This window comes from Sapajus apella, unplaced genomic scaffold, assembly GCF_009761245.1.
Source record: "Sapajus apella isolate SASKATOON/1434 unplaced genomic scaffold, GSC_monkey_1.0 scaffold159, whole genome shotgun sequence".
In the NCBI taxonomy this organism is placed as follows: Eukaryota; Metazoa; Chordata; class Mammalia; order Primates; family Cebidae; genus Sapajus; species Sapajus apella.
Genome location: NW_022437099.1, coordinates 2,240,256 through 2,255,356, shown reverse-complemented (window position 1 = coordinate 2,255,356; position 15,101 = coordinate 2,240,256). Strand labels below are relative to the sequence as shown.

At 49.8% G+C, this 15,101-nt stretch overlaps 1 protein-coding gene across 2 annotated transcripts in view; it reads left to right on the top strand.

Annotated features, from left to right (window-relative positions):
* The window catches only part of DAGLB (diacylglycerol lipase beta), a 38,924-nt gene that overhangs the window by 19,163 nt on the left and 4,660 nt on the right, over positions 1 to 15,101 (top strand). Inside the window, exons 6-11 of one of the 2 annotated variants that reach the window (XM_032266514.1) lie at positions 228 to 355; positions 1,583 to 1,709; positions 2,866 to 2,949; positions 6,441 to 6,518; positions 11,228 to 11,308; positions 11,395 to 11,522. In XM_032266514.1, coding sequence (XP_032122405.1) covers positions 228 to 355; positions 1,583 to 1,709; positions 2,866 to 2,949; positions 6,441 to 6,518; positions 11,228 to 11,308; positions 11,395 to 11,522 — 626 coding nt within the window. The remainder of the gene's footprint in view (positions 1 to 227; positions 356 to 1,582; positions 1,710 to 2,865; positions 2,950 to 6,440; positions 6,519 to 11,227; positions 11,309 to 11,394; positions 11,523 to 15,101) is intronic. The other variant, XM_032266515.1, reaches the window with a different exon arrangement.

Below are 15,101 nucleotides of genomic sequence, written 5' to 3'. Positions count from 1 at the left end.
CTCCAGCCTGGATGACAGAGTGAGACTCCATCTCAAAAAAAGAAAAATGAGGGATGCATCTCAATCCGTATTTAAGGAGCAGTTTTGGCTGTGAAAGTGTGAGAGTTCTGTTCAGTGAAGGAGCAGGAAGAGTCAGGAATTTGAGTTCAGGTTTCAGGTCTCAGTGTGTGGATCCTCTGCATCGTGAGTTCCCTTAATAAACAGGAGTTTTTGTCCTTCTCTTCTAGGAAGCTGATCTGGATGCAGAATTAGAAAACTGCCATCATTATATGCAGTTTGCAGCAGCGGCCTACGGGTGGCCTCTCTACATCTACAGAAACCCCCTTACGGGGCTGTGCAAGATTGGTGGTGACTGGTAGGTTGGCACAGTCTGAGCCTCCACAGCCATATTTCCCTTAAAAAAAAAAAAAAAAAAGACTTTCTATTTTGAGATATTTCAAAAACTTCCAAGAACAGTACAAAGAAATCCCATGTATCCTTTACCTAGAGCCACCAGCTGTGACTCATCTGGTCACATGGGCTGTATCACTCTATCTATATTTATACATATTTTTTTCTCTGAACCATTTTATGTTATTTTTCTCTTTTTGAGACAGAGTCTTACTCTTGCTGCCCAGGCTGGGGCACAGTGGTGCAATCTCAGCTCACTGCAACCTCCACCTCCCTGGTTCAAGCAATTCCCCTGCCTCAGCCTCCCAAGTAGCTGGGACTACAGCCACGCGTCACCACGCCCAGCTAATTTTTGTATTTGTAGTAGAGACAGGGTTTTACCATCTTGGCCAGGCTGGTCTTGAACTCCTGACCTTCTGATCCACCTCGACCTCCCAAAGTGCTGGTATTACAGGTGTGAGCCACTGTGCCTGGCCTCTCTTTTTGTTTTTGAAAGTAGAGCACAGTACTCAAAAGTTACCTACATAATTTCTTTTCTTATTTGCATTCTCCAGAGTTGGCTCTGCTGTTCATTTGAATGGGTTTGGTTTACCTACTTCTTCTTGGCATTCAGTTTTAGGGACTTGCCCATTCTTGTTGATTAATCTTTTGAATATGGAAAGCATTAACGTGAAGCCAGATGTCAGAACTCTACCTAAGAAGTGTACACAGAGAAGTATTATCTTTAATAAGCCATTTCGGGACCAGCACAGTGGCACATGTCTGTCATCTCAGCACTTTGGGAGACCAAGGTGGGCAGATCACCTGAGGTCGGGAGTTCAAGATCACCCTGGCCAACACGGCAAAACCGTGTCTCTACTAAAAATACAAAAATTAGCCAGGCGTGGTGGTGCGAGCCTGTAATCCCAGCTACTCGGGAGGCTGAGGCAGGAGAATCGCTTGAACCCGGGAGGCAGAGGTTGCATTGAGCCAAGATTGCACCACGGCACTCCAGCCTGGGTGACAGAGTGAGACTCAAACAATAAATAAATAAAATAAATTTTAAAAACCCATTCCATGTCAGTGAGGCTAAGTCCTAAGAATTGTCTGCTCCGTTCCTCGTGTCTGCTGGGAAAATGTGGCAGTGAGGATGGACATTCATTGCCAAGTGGCCCTGCTCGGCGCAGTAACGTCTTTGCCCTCCTTTTTTTAGTTGCAGAAGCAGAACAACAGACTATGACTTGGTCGGGGGTGATCAGCTCAACTGCCATTTCGGCTCCATCCTGCAGACGACAGGGCTGCAGTACAGGGACTTCATCCACATCAGCTTTCATGACAAGGTGTGTACACCATAGGCGGCGGCTCTTCACTGCTTTTGGGTCCTGGAGTCCTTAGAGATTCTGATGGAAGTTACGAATTCTTCTTCCTGTAATTCATAGACACGCAAACACACTCCTAAGTCCTGTGTACCATTTCAGAGGGTCCACAGACCCCGGTGATGCCACACAGATGCACTGGTGCAGGTTCGGAACCCAGGATTAACGTGAGCTAGAGAAGTCTTCAGCAGAGATAACGTGCTGTTTCTTACCTCGCCCTTCTACTGAGGAGCAGGGAAGTTTCTCAGTATTAATCCTGTATGGTCTTCTGGGGTTCGTATCCTTGTCCTGGGTCATGAGCCCCATCAACAGTGTAGCATAGCAGGTCTGGCACTCTGCAGGGGGACTCAGCCAGCTGGTGCAAAGCTGCAAAAGCCAGCCGTGTCTGCCTGCAGTGCTGTGTGCTCAGCACCACCCAGTGTCTCTCCAGGTGATTTTCATACACACCAGTCGGAGGCCTGCTGCTGCAGACCACTGGCTCTCACACTTTGCTGCCTGATAGAATCTCTTTGGGAGCTTTTAAAACTGCTGAAGTCCAGGTCACACCCTGGATCAGTTAAATCTGAATTCTGGAGGTCAGAGAGAGGCTAAGAAAACATAGATCCGGCTGGGCATGGTGGCTGACGCCTGTAATCCCAGGACTTTGGGTAGCCGCAGCGGGCGGATCATGAGGTCAGGAGATTGAGACCAGCTTAGCTAACACGGCGAAACCCCATCTCTACTAAAAACACAAAATTAGCCAGGCGTGGTGGCGCACGCCTGTAATTCCATCTACTCAGGAGGCTGAGGCAGGAGAACTGCTTGAACCCGGGAGGCAGAGGTTGCAGTTAGTCAAGATCAGGCCATTGTACTCCAGCCTAGGTGACAAAGCAAGACTCCATCTCAAAAAAAAAAAAAGAAAACAAAGATCCCTTTTGATGTAGAGTGGCGTGGTTGATGAAGGCCAGTCCTCAGGAGAGTGGGTCCCACTGTGTAGTGAGGGTGTGGAGAGAGGCGGCGTTTCCCTCCTCTCTCTGTCCCAGGAACAGGCTGTGATTGCCATCTCTGCAGGGCTCTGACTTTGTATGCTGCGTGTGTGTTTTCAGTGTTTAGGCCTCATGCTTATTTCTTACCGCTGCAGGTTTACGAGCTCCCATTTCTAGTGGCTCTGGATCACAGGAAAGAATCTGTCGTAGTTGCCGTGAGGGGAACCATGTCTATGCAGGTAACTTTGGAGCCTCACCTTCCGGCCCTGGGAGTAGGGGGCAGGGGCGGGAGCCTGCAGATGCTCCGCTGGGGAAAACCATCAGTAACCACATGAGACACAGGGGAAAATGCCCAGGACAGAAAATGAGGATGTGAGCCCGGGTTGGGAAATACTCCCTTTGCAAAAAGGGATGAAGCTGTTTCCTCTTCTCTGAGAACCGTCAGCAGCAGAGCAGCCAGCAGATTGGCCTCCCTGCCACAGGAGCTCCAAGAGGGCACCTGCTTGGCCCCCTCCTGCCTAACTTCCCGGGACCTGCCCAGACAGGCCCCACACCCAGGAGGCCCTCCCCTCAAAGAATTCCTGCACCAGAGACAGTGGCAGTGAGTCAATGAGTCAGTCTATTTTTTTTTCTTTTGATGCATTTATCTTTAATTTGGTTTTTTTTTTTTTTTTTGAGATGGAGTCTTGCTCTGTCACCCAGGCTGGAGTGCAGTGGTACAATCTCGGCTCACTGCAACCTTCGCCTCCTGGGTTCAAGTGATTCTGCTGCCTCAGCCTCCCGAGTAGCTGGGATTATAGGCGTGTGTCAACATGCCCGATTAATTTTTGTATTTTCAGTAGAGACGAGGTTTCACCGTGTTAGCCAGGGTGGTCTTGATCTCCTGACCTCGTGATCCACCCACCTCGGCCTCCCAAAGTGCTGGGATTACAGGCGTGAGCTGCCACGCCTGGCCAGTGAGTCAGTTTTGCTGCCGAGAGTCATACCGCTGCCCACCAGCCTCGCTGCAGGCTCCGCATCTGGGTCCTCACAGGCCGCCATGACCTGCCCTTCTCCAGGTGCAGCAAGCACTGCCTGGATCCATCCCCAGCCCAGTGGTCCCTCTTCTGTCTCCCTCAGCCCTGACTCTTATGCCCCTTGGCAATTCCAGGCAACATTTTCCTTGTAGAAGCTTTCTTCTGTCCATTCTGGTTTCCTCTTGGCCACTCTTCAGTCGTGCTACCCATTCTTCTCTGCTGACCCAGAAAATGTGTTGAGACTCCAGAGTCTGCCCTCCACCCTCTTCTCCTAATGGGCCCTGGGGCTCTGGGACAACCCCCCCGCCGGGTCCAGGTCCAGACCCCAAATTTGCATCTTCAGGAGCCTTCTGGGTCTCCCTGGAGGCACTAGAGAAGCCACACTCATCACAGGGCTGCCTCTCCTGGGGGTGCTCTGTTCACGTCAGCTCTGCCAGTGTCCCCCCGTTGCCCATTTAAGAAGCAGTGGTGCCTGTAATCCCAGCACTTTGGGAGGCCAAGGCAGGGGGCTTATGAGGTCAGGAGATCGAGACCATCCTGGCCAACATGGTGAAACCCCGTATCTGTTAAAAGTACAAACATTAGCCGGGCGTTGTGGTGCGTGCCTGTAATCCCAGCCACTCGGGAGGTTGCGGCAGGAGAATTGCTTGAACCCAGGAGTCGGAGGTTGCAGTGAGCTGAGATCGTGCCACTGCACTCCAGCCTGGGTGACAGAGCAAGACTCCATATCAAAAATAAAAACAAAAAACAACCAGTAGCGTTGTCTGTGGTTTCTCTGCACCCCCTTTGCTGTTTGTGGAGTTCCTGCCCCAGCCTATGTGGCCATCTCTCCACTTCCAGTGCCATGGCCCCGCTTCTGGCCTCAGTCCGCTAGCTTCTTATCTCCGTCCCTGTCTAGTCTCTTATCTCCCCAGCCTGATTGTTTGTTAGTATGTTTCTGAGACAAGGGTCTGCTCTGTTGCCCAGGCTGGAGTACAATGGTACAATCAGCTCACTGCAGCCTCTACCACCTGGGCTCAAACGATCCTCCTGCCTCACCCTCTCCTAAGTAGCTGGGACTACAGGCATGTGCCACTACACCTGGCTAATTTTTTATATTTTGGTAGAGACAAGATCTCACTATGTTGCCCAGGCTGGTGTCGAACTCCTGGGCTGAAGCCATCCACTCACCTCATCCCCTGTCCATTATCCTGTCTACAGAATACTCACTCTGGAACACGGGTCAGATCTTACCATCCTGCTCAGAAACCTCCAGTGGCTTCCCATTGCCTTTATTTATTTTTAAATTTTCTTTTTTTAATTTCAACTTTCATTTTAGATTTAGAGGCTACACGTGCAGGTTTGTACCTGGGTATACTGCATGATGCTGAGGTTTGGGATACAGTTGATCCTGCCTCCCAGGTACTGAGCATAGCACCCAACGGTTAGGTTTCTAGCTCTTCCCGGTCACTCCTTTAATAGCCCACTGTCCTTTGTTCCCCTCTTTATACCCATGAATACCCAGTGTTGAGCTCCTACTTCAACACCAGACCAGGCAGTGTTTGGTTTTCTATGTCTGCATTAATTTGCTGAGGACACGGCCCCCGTCTTCCATCTGCTGCTGCAGAGGATGTGATTTTGTGCTTTTCTATGGCTGCGTCCACTGCCTTTGACATAAAGTTTATGTGTTTTTTTGTTTTTGTTTCCTCGAGGCAGAGTCTTGCTCTGTCGCCCATGTTGGAGTGCAGTGGTGTGATCTTGGCACACTGCAACCTCCGCCTCCCTGGTTCAAATGATTCTCGTGCCTCAGCCTCCTGAGTAGCTGGGACTACAGGCGCTCAGCCCACCACCATACCCAGCTAATTTTTTTTTTTTTTTTTAATAGAGTCAGGGTTTTACCACGTTCACCAGGATGGTCTCAATCTCCTGACCTCATGATCTACCTGCCTCAGTCTCACAAAGTGCTGGGATTGTAGGCGTGAGCCACTGTGCCTGGCCTAAAGTTTATGTTTTTTATCACAGCTCTGGGTGCTTTACCCATCAGCCTTCCCGGTGCCCACTCTGCAGCCTGGATGCCCGTTCCAGGGCCCTCCAGCCCAGCAGCACAGCACTTGTCTGTGGACATTTTCAGATAGAGCTGGTATGGAGCTGCGGCCCAGGGTCGCAGCCAGCAGTTCCCGCTGCCCCCGTGGGGAGGACGCTGCCTCTCCTCTCTGCTTCCACATCAGCCTTTTCCTTTGGGTCTGGCTCTGGCGTCACCCCGTCCAGGGAGCCACCCTTGCCCCTGGGCTGTGCCCTGTCCTCTGCGTTGGTACCGCCTGGCCTTTGATACGGCACTAGTCCGGGCCTCCTCTTCTCCACTGTTTCAGCTGTTATGGGGACCCCTGAGGACAGGAACCAGGCTTTGTTCAAAACCCTGGTACAGGCTCTGTGCCGTGTGGTCCTTAGAATATGTGTGTGTGATGGGGAAGGTGCAGGGCATGACTTAGGCACACTCCATGGTCCCCTCCACCCTTCAGGCCTGGCGCAGAACTGGCCGTGCCATTAGGACCCTCAGGAGCCACTGCTGGGTTTCCCTCCCGAGTTCAGGCCTCAAAGGTTCAGTCCCAGAACTGAACTAGGAGACGGTACCATCCCCATCATCCTCCACAGGAGTGTTAGGAGCAGGGACAGCCCGTCATTCTCCCACCCTGCCCATCACAGGCTGACGGCGCTTCTTCGACTCCCTTTTCCAGGACATCCTCACAGACTTGTCGGCGGAGAGCGAGGTGCTGGACGTGGAGTGTGAGGTACAGGACCGCCTGGCACACAAGGTATTAGCCTGGGGTCGTGCATCTTTCCCGCTAATGCTGACTGCGCGGCAGATGGGCCAGGGACCGTACAGAGCCTGCCCCGCCCATTCCTCCTGCCCTGATTCTCATAGCAGCCCTGGGAAGCTGTGAGGTTTTGTTCTTTCAAAGCCTGTTCAGAGAGAGTGAGTACCTTCCTAAGTCACGTGGTTACTGGAATAAGGAGCAGGTTGGGTATTTGAGCCCAGCTCTGCGGCCTTTCCTTCTCTGTGTGTTTTCAGACAGGTGGCCTCCCTGTATTGCCCAGGCTGGTCTTGAACTCCTGGGATCAAGTAATCCTCCCACCTCAGCCTCCCAAAGTGTTGGGATTACGGGCATCAGCCACCATACCCAGCCTCCCCTCAGTTAATTCAGGAAGTATATTCTCATGGTGAAGAAACGCACAGCCCAGAGCAGCAGGGTGATTAGCAGGCCCTCAGGAGGCAGTCCCGCACCACTGGCACTCTGCTGGGTCACTTCCCACGTTCTCTGCAGATGTCATGGTGCCAGGTTCACAGTTTCACTCTGTGCTATGGGCGTGAGCCTGCCTCAGCTCCTCCCAAAGGGTGAAAAACCCCTGCCCAGAGTAGAGGTGTGGGGTTTTCTAGTTTGGGGGTTTTTTGTAAATGTAGTGAGATATTTCTGACATACGTTGGTCAGTTTCACTGTTGGTTAGTTGTTAGTGTGCAGTTCTGGGGCGATCGGTGCCTTCATGGTGCCGTGTGCCCATGCCCACTCCCAGCACCCCCAACATAAGCTTGGAACCCATTACACCCACTTCTCCCGACTCCCTTCCACGGCCTCTGGGAATCTCTTTTCTACTTTGTCTCCACAAGTCGTCTCTTTTGGAAGCCTCATCGACGTGGAATCGTACAGATTTGTCCTTTTGTCAGTGGCTTTTTTTTTTTTTTTGAGACAGAGTCTTGCTCTGTCACCAGGCTGGAGTGCAGTGGCGTGATCTCGGCCCACCGCAACTTTTGACTCCTGGATTCAAGCAGTTAGCCTCCTGAGTGGCTGGGATTACAGGCGTGCACCACCATACCTGGCTAATTTTTGTATTTTTAGTAGAGACGGGGTTTTACCATGCAGGCCAGGATGATCTCTATCTGCTGACTTCATGATCCACCCGCCTTGGCCTCCCAAAGCGCTGGGATGACAGGCGGGAGCCGCCGCGCCATCACTGGCCTATTTTGTTGGGCATGATGTCCTCGAGGTTCATCCATATTGTTGCATATTCAGACTTTCATTCCCCTCGCCCACTTTTTTTTTTTTTTCTGAGACAGGGTCTCACTTTGTCACCCAGGCTGCAACGCAGTGGTGCAATCACAGCTCACAGCAGCCTTGACTTCCCTGGGCTCAAGAGATTCTCCCCTCTCAGCCCCTCAAGAGTAGCTGGGACTACAGATGTGTACCACCATGCCTGGCTAATTTTGTATTTTTCTTTTTTTTTTTTTGTTTTTTTTTTTTTGAGACAGAGTTTCACTCTTGTTACCCAGGCTGGAGTGCAATGGCGCGATCTCGGCTCACCACAACCTCTGCCTCCCAGGTTCAAGCAATTCTCTGCCTCAGCCTCCTGAGTAGCTGGGATTACAGGCACGCGCCACCATGCCCAGCTGATTTTTTGTATTTTTAGTAGAGACGGGGTTTCACCGTGTTGACCAGGATGGTCTCGATCTCTTGACCTCGTGATCCACCCGCCTCGGCCTCCCAAAGTGCTGGGATTACAGGCGTGAGCCACCGCGCCCGGCCTAATTTTGTATTTTTTGTAGAGCTGAGGTTTCACCATGTTGCCCAGGCTGGTCTCGAACTCCTGAGCCCAAACAGTCCTGACTCGACCTTTCAAAGTGCTGAGATTACAGGCGTGAGCCACCATGCGTGGCTATTTTTTTTTTTTTTCTTATTTTGTAGAGATGGGGTCTTACTATGTTGCCCAGACTGGTCTTAAACTCCTGTGCCCAAACAGTCCTCCAGCCTCATTCTCCCAAAGCACTGGGATTACAGGCATGAGCCACTGTGCCAGGCCCTTTGCCATCTTTTTTGTACTTCATTTTACAAAAGACTCCAGTTTGATTGTTACTGGGTGTGTGTGAAGAAAGGAGGAACTATAAGCCTTAGTACAGAGATGCCCCAGAAATCCGTCAGGGGCTGGGGGCTTGGCCTGGGTGGATCTACTCAGGCTAAGGCCTTACATGACCACAAGCTGAGGCCCCCACCCCCGGCCTGAGTGGCAGCTGAGGCACCCTGTGCTGTGCTCGTATTTTAGCGACAGTTTGTCCCTTGGGTCGGGAAGGCTGCCGCTCAGGGCCTGTCCTCTGCTCTTGGCTTCATTTGTGCCAAGTCAAGCTGAGTTTTGGCTCTGATGCTGTCCACAGTAATCAGACTCCAAACCTGTGCAGCCGAAAAAGGCCTTGGCGTTTGGTTGTTGGATGCGTGTGCCAACGAGGCTTGCCAGCAGCAGCTTAGTCCACGTTCTGCTGGGCTCTGCCTGCCCAGCGCTGGCCACAGGGTGGGTGCCAGTGAGTGTCGCCTGGAATTGACTGCATCCTGCCACTGCAGAAGAGAGAAAGGGCATCTAGGGTTTGTCAAGAAGTGCCATCCGGGCCGGGCGCGGTGGCTCACGCCTATAATCCCAGCACTTTGGGAGGCCAAGGTAGACGGATCACTTGAGGTCAGGAGTTCAAGACTAGCTCGGCCAACATGGTGAAACCTCGTCTCTGCTAAAAATACAAAAATTACCTGGGCGTTGTGGTAGCCACCTGTAATCCCACCTACTTGGGAGGCTGAGGCAGGAGAATCACTTGAACCTCAGACTCTATCTCAAAAAAAAGAGTGCTGTCCGAATGCACAGTGTTGAAGCCTTTTAAAAATTTTTCTTAGGCCGGGCGCGGTGGCTCAAGCCTGTAATCCCAGCACTTTGGGAGGCCGAGGCGGGTGGATCACGAGGTCAAGAGATCGAGACCATCCAGGTCAACATGGTGAAACCCCTTCTCTACTAAAAATACAAAAAATTAGCTGGACATGGTGGCACGTGCCTGTAATCCCAGCTACTCAGGAGGCTGAGGCAGGAGAATTGCCTGAACCCAGGAGGCGGAGGTTGCGGTGAGCCGAGATCGCGCCATTGCACTCCAGCCTGGGTAACATGAGTGAAACTCCATCTCACAAAAAAAAAAAAAAAAAATTTTGAGGGCTTAACTGCATATAGGAATGGCTTCATTTTTTTTTTTTCTCTTGAATATTTATTATTTTTATTGTGATTATTTTTCAGAAACAGAGTCTCACTGTGCCACCCAGACTAGATTCCAGCAGTTCAACCATAGTTCACTGTAACCGTGAACTCCTGGGCACAAGTGATCCTCCTGCCTCAGCCTCCCAAAATGTTGGGATTACAGGCATGAGCCACCACATCCAGCCAACTGGTTAATTTTCAAGAAGCCTGTTTCAGAGGACAAATGTATATGTTAGAAAATTTGCAGGGCTCGGTGGCTCACGCCTGTAATCCTAGCACTTTGGGAGGCCGAGGTGGGCAGATCACGAGGTCAGGAGTTCGAGACCAGCCTGGCCAACATGGTGAAACCCCATCTCAACTAAAAATACAAAAAATTAGCTGGGCGTGGTGATGCAAACCTGTAGTCCCAGCTACTTGGGAAGCTGAGTCAGGAGAATCGTTTGAGCCCAGGAGGCAGAGGTTGCAGTGAGCCGAGATAGTGCCATTGCACTCCAGTCTCGGTGACAGAGCAAGACTTCATCTTGAGAAAAACAAAAGAAAATTTAAAATTTTATTTATTTTTGAAGCTAAACCCAAACCTGACCACCCTAAAACTCACTTCCAATGGTCTAGTTTTAACTTTGTAGGAACAGCGGATGCTTATCAAGTGTCTTTGATTTGGAACTTTATGGATTTTGTTGTTGTTATAGAGAAACAGGGTTTTGCTGTGTTGCACAGGCTGGTGTCAACCTCCTGGGCTCAAGTGATCCTCCTGCCTCAGCCTCCCAAATAGTTAGAATTGCAGATGTGAGCCACTTTGTCCAGCTCTAGAACTTTATTTAAATGTCATTTTAAAAGCCTAAATCTGACCAGCCATAGGGACTTGCCTGAAGTAAACTGTGATATGTTCCCATAGCACAAAACTATGTAGCTACAGAAAAAGCCACAGAAAGGTATATGTGGAAAGATATTTTTTTGTTTTGTTTTGCTTTTTCTTGAGACAGGGTCTTGCTCTGTTGCCCAGTGGTGCAGTCATAACTCACTGCAGCCTCAACTTCCTGGGCTCAAGTGATCCTCCCACCTCAGCCTCCTGAATAGCTGTGACTACAGGCACTCGCCACCAAGCCTGTTGTGGTGGTGTTTTTTTTAGTAGAGACAGGATCCAGGCTAGTCTTACATTTTTATTTTTCGTAGAGATGATATTGTCCAGGCTTGTCTCAAACTCCTAGGCTCAAGTGATCCTCCTGCCTTGGCCTCCCAAAGTGCTGGGATTACAGGCGTGAGCCACCACACCTGGCACCTGCTTCATGCCAAGCCCTATACAAGGTGCTGGGAGGACAGCCATGAACAACGGATGTGGCAGCAGATCCTGCCATCTCAGATCCCGGAAGGACTCACATATCAGTGCACAGCATTATCCCATCGTGAGTCTCCACTGGGCCTGCCTTGTCTGAGGATTCGTGGCCACCCTCTTTGTCTGTGTTTTTAGGGTATTTCTCAAGCTGCCAGATACGTTTACCGACGACTCATCCATGATGGGATTTTGAGCCAAGCCTTCAGCGTTGCTCCTGTGAGATCTTAATGTTTCTTTCCTTGTCCTTTCTGGAGCTGTTTGTTGTTTTTCCCCTTCACCTCATTCTGCTGTCTGTCCTCTAGGAATACCGGCTGGTCATCGTCGGCCACAGTCTCGGGGGCGGGGCGGCTGCCCTGCTGGCCACCATGCTCAGAGCCGCCTACCCGCAGGTCAGGTGCTACGCCTTCGCCCCACCCCGGGGGCTGTGGAGGTAAGCCTTTGTTTTCCTGCTCCAACAGCTTGCTGCTTACAAGTCATGTGGTCAAGACTCATCTTTTATTCGTCATTTAGTTACAATTTCTCATCCACAAGAAAGGTTTGTGGTTTTTGTTTTGTTTTGTGAGACGAGAGTGTTGCTCTGTCGCCGAGTCTGGAGTGCCATGGCGCGATCCCAGCTCCCTACAACATCCACCTCGCGAGTTTAGGCGATTCTCCTGCCTCAACCTCTTATCCGAGGCACGATTATTGCTAATTGAAAACTTTTCCCAATACCCTGCCATGACGACTTGAAACATAGCCAATGTTGGCAATTTTTGACAGTCTCTACGGCGACTGGAAAAAAAAAAAAAAGAGTCTTTTTTTAAAACAGACTTTATTTTTTAGAGCAGTTTTAGGTTGACAGCAAAACTGAGCAGAAGGTTGTAGGGCTTTCTCATACCCTCCCTCCCCACAAGCATGCACAGCCTCCCCCATTCACACACCCCCAGCAGAGGGGGCAGGTTGCCGACATCCATGCGCCTTGCAGGCGATTGCCCAGAGCCACAGTGTGCTGAGCTTGGACACATGCATAATGGCTGTGTTGAAAGACATTTTTGAGTTTGAAAAGTACATTTTTTTTTGCTGATTCAGCATACTGACTGTTGTGTGTAACCTTTTGCCTTTATTATAAAGGAAAATTATACCACAATTTAAAGTGAAATAAAGGCCAGGCGTGGTGGCTCGCACCTTTAATTCCAGCCCTTTGGGAGGCCAGGAGGAAGGATCATATGAAGCCAGAAACACAAGACCAAGCCTGGCAACATAGCAAGACCCAATCTCTACAAAAAACTTGTTTTTTGAGACAGTCTCTCACTCTGTTTCCCAGGCTAGAGTGCAGTGGTGCTATCTCGGTTCACTACAACCTCCACCTCTGAGTTCAAGCAGTTCTCCTGCCTCAGCCACCCAGGTAGCTGAGATTACAGGCACGTGCCACCATGCCCAGCTAGTTTTTGCATTTTTAGCAGAGATGGGTTTTCACCATGTTGGCCAGGATGGTTTCAAGCTCCTGACCTCAAATGATCTGTCCGCCTTGGTCTCGCAAAGTGCTGGGATTACAGGCGTGAGCCACTGTGCCTGGCTCCATCTCTACACAAAATTTTAAAAATTAGCTGAGCACAGTGGCACACAGGCCTGTAGTCGCATTGACTCAGGAGGTTGAGGTAGGAGGATCACCTCAGCCCCAAGAGGTAGAGGTTGCAGTGAGCTCCAACTGTACCACTGCTCTCCAGCCTGGGTGACGGAGTGAAACAGTGTCTTTAAAAAAACATTTTTTTAAATGTAGTTATTATTGGCTGGGTGTGCTGGCTTATGCCTATAATTTCAGCACTTTGGGAGGCTGAGGCAGGCATATCATACAGGTAGGAGATCAAGACCATCCTGGCCAACATGATGAAACCCCATCTCTGCTAGAAATCCAAGATTAGCTGGATGTGGTGGTGCGTGCCTGCAATCCCTACTTGGGCGGCTGAGGCATGAGGATCACTTGAACCAAGGAGCTGGAGTTTGCAGTGAGCCGAGATTGTACCACTGCATTCCAGCCTGGCAACAGGGCGAGACTACGTCTCAAAAACAAAAATAATAATAATAAGCTTCATTTGTCTGTTTTCTTGCTTTTTTTTTTGGACACAGGGTCTTGCTTTGTTGCCCAGGCTGGAGTGCAGTAGCACAGTCATGGCTCACTGTAGCCTCTTGCCTCCTGGGCTCAAATGATCTTCCAGCCTCAGCCTCCCAAGTAGCTGGGACCACAGGTGTACAGCACCATACCCAGCTAATTTTTGTAAGGAATGGGGTCTTACTCTGTTGCCCCAGGCTGGTCTCGAACTCCTGGGCTCAAGTGATCCTCCTGCCTCAGCCTCCCAAAGTGCTGGGATTAAAGGTGTGTGAGCCACTCTGCTTGGTCTCATTTTCTTGTTTTCTGGTACAACAAAATGTTCTCAAGTTTTGGGCATGAAGTGAGCAAGTATTTTTTTTTTTCCTGTTCCACATCGGGAATCAACCATTTCTCCAAGGAATATTGGTTCCTTTAGTGGGAAATGGTATTTCTGAACTATAATCTGGGCACTAGTGGTTCCCATTACCACAGGGCTGGTCATAATTTCCAGGCTTTTCATTGGAAAGAGGTAGGAAAGGCTTTTGTTGTACCAAAGAGAAAAGGAAACCTTAGTGTACATTGATACTTTCAGTTTAAAGATTGGGAGACTGGCATGGTGGGTCACACCTGTAATCCCAGCACTTTGGGAGGCCAAGGCAGGAGCACACTTGAGCCCACAAGATCGAGACCAGCCTGGGCAACATAGCAAGACCCCGTTCCTTACAAAAATTAGCTGGGTGTGGTGGCGTGTGCTTGTGGTCATAGCTATGATCTCGGCTTACAGCCACCGGGGAGGCTGAGGTGGTAGGACTGCTTGAACCCAGGACGAAGACGTTGCAACAAGCTGAGATCCTGCCACTGCACTTCAGCCTGGGCAACAGAGCTAGACTCTGTCTCAAAAACAAAAAAAACAAACAGTAACGATCAGGGTTTTTACCTGTACCATATGGTTGTGTATTGTTTTTACTGAAACTCTTTGTGTCTTCTTCTGATCTGAAAAATTTGGTTTTTGCCAATAGTAACCCGTTTCTTACACGTCCCCCATAATATATGATGTAGAGCTGCACAGAGCACCCTTTCAGAATAGTAATAGCAGCATAACGTCTAACATTAGGATGACTGAAAGGAGTTTGCCGTCTCCGTGTGGTTGGTTTTCTTGCAAGAATATATTCCTGGTAGAGCTGTACAGCCAAATTCCTGTTGTTTCTCAATTCACTTGAAATAATTCTTCTGTTTGGTTAATACACTAGTAGGTTCGTTTTGTTTGGCTTCAGATTTTAGGGATTGCTTTGTTGTTATTTTGCGTAATTTTGTTTTATAATGATGTAAAATAAAACCTCAGGCCGGGCATGGTGGCTCACGCCTGTAAATCCTAGCATTTTGGGAGGCTGATGCAGGTGAACTGCCTAAGCTTAGGAGTTCGAGACCAACCAGGGAAACACACTGAAACCTCATCTCTACTAAAAATACAAAAAATTAGCTGGGTGTGGCAGCATGCACCTATGGTCCCAGCTACTCAGGAAGCTGAGACAGGAGAATCGCTTGAACCTGGGAGGTGGAGGTTGCAGTGAGCCAAGATCGTGCCACTGCACTCCAGCCTGGGTGACAGGGTGAGATTCCATCTCAAAAATAAATAAATAAATAAATAAATAAATAAATAAAAAGGCTGGGCACCTACTTTGGGAGCCCAAGGTGGGAAGATGGATGACCAGGTCAGGAGATCGAGACCATCTTGGCCAACATGGTGAAACCCCGTCTCTACTAAAATACAAAAAACTAGCCAAGTGGTGGTAGGTGCCTATAATCCCAGCTACTCAGGAGACTGAGGCAGGGGAATCGCTTTAACCTGGGAGGCAGAGGTTGCAGTGAGCCAAGATCACACCACTGCTCTCCAGCCTGAGTGACAGAGCGAGACTCTGTCTCAAAAAAAAAAAAAAAAAA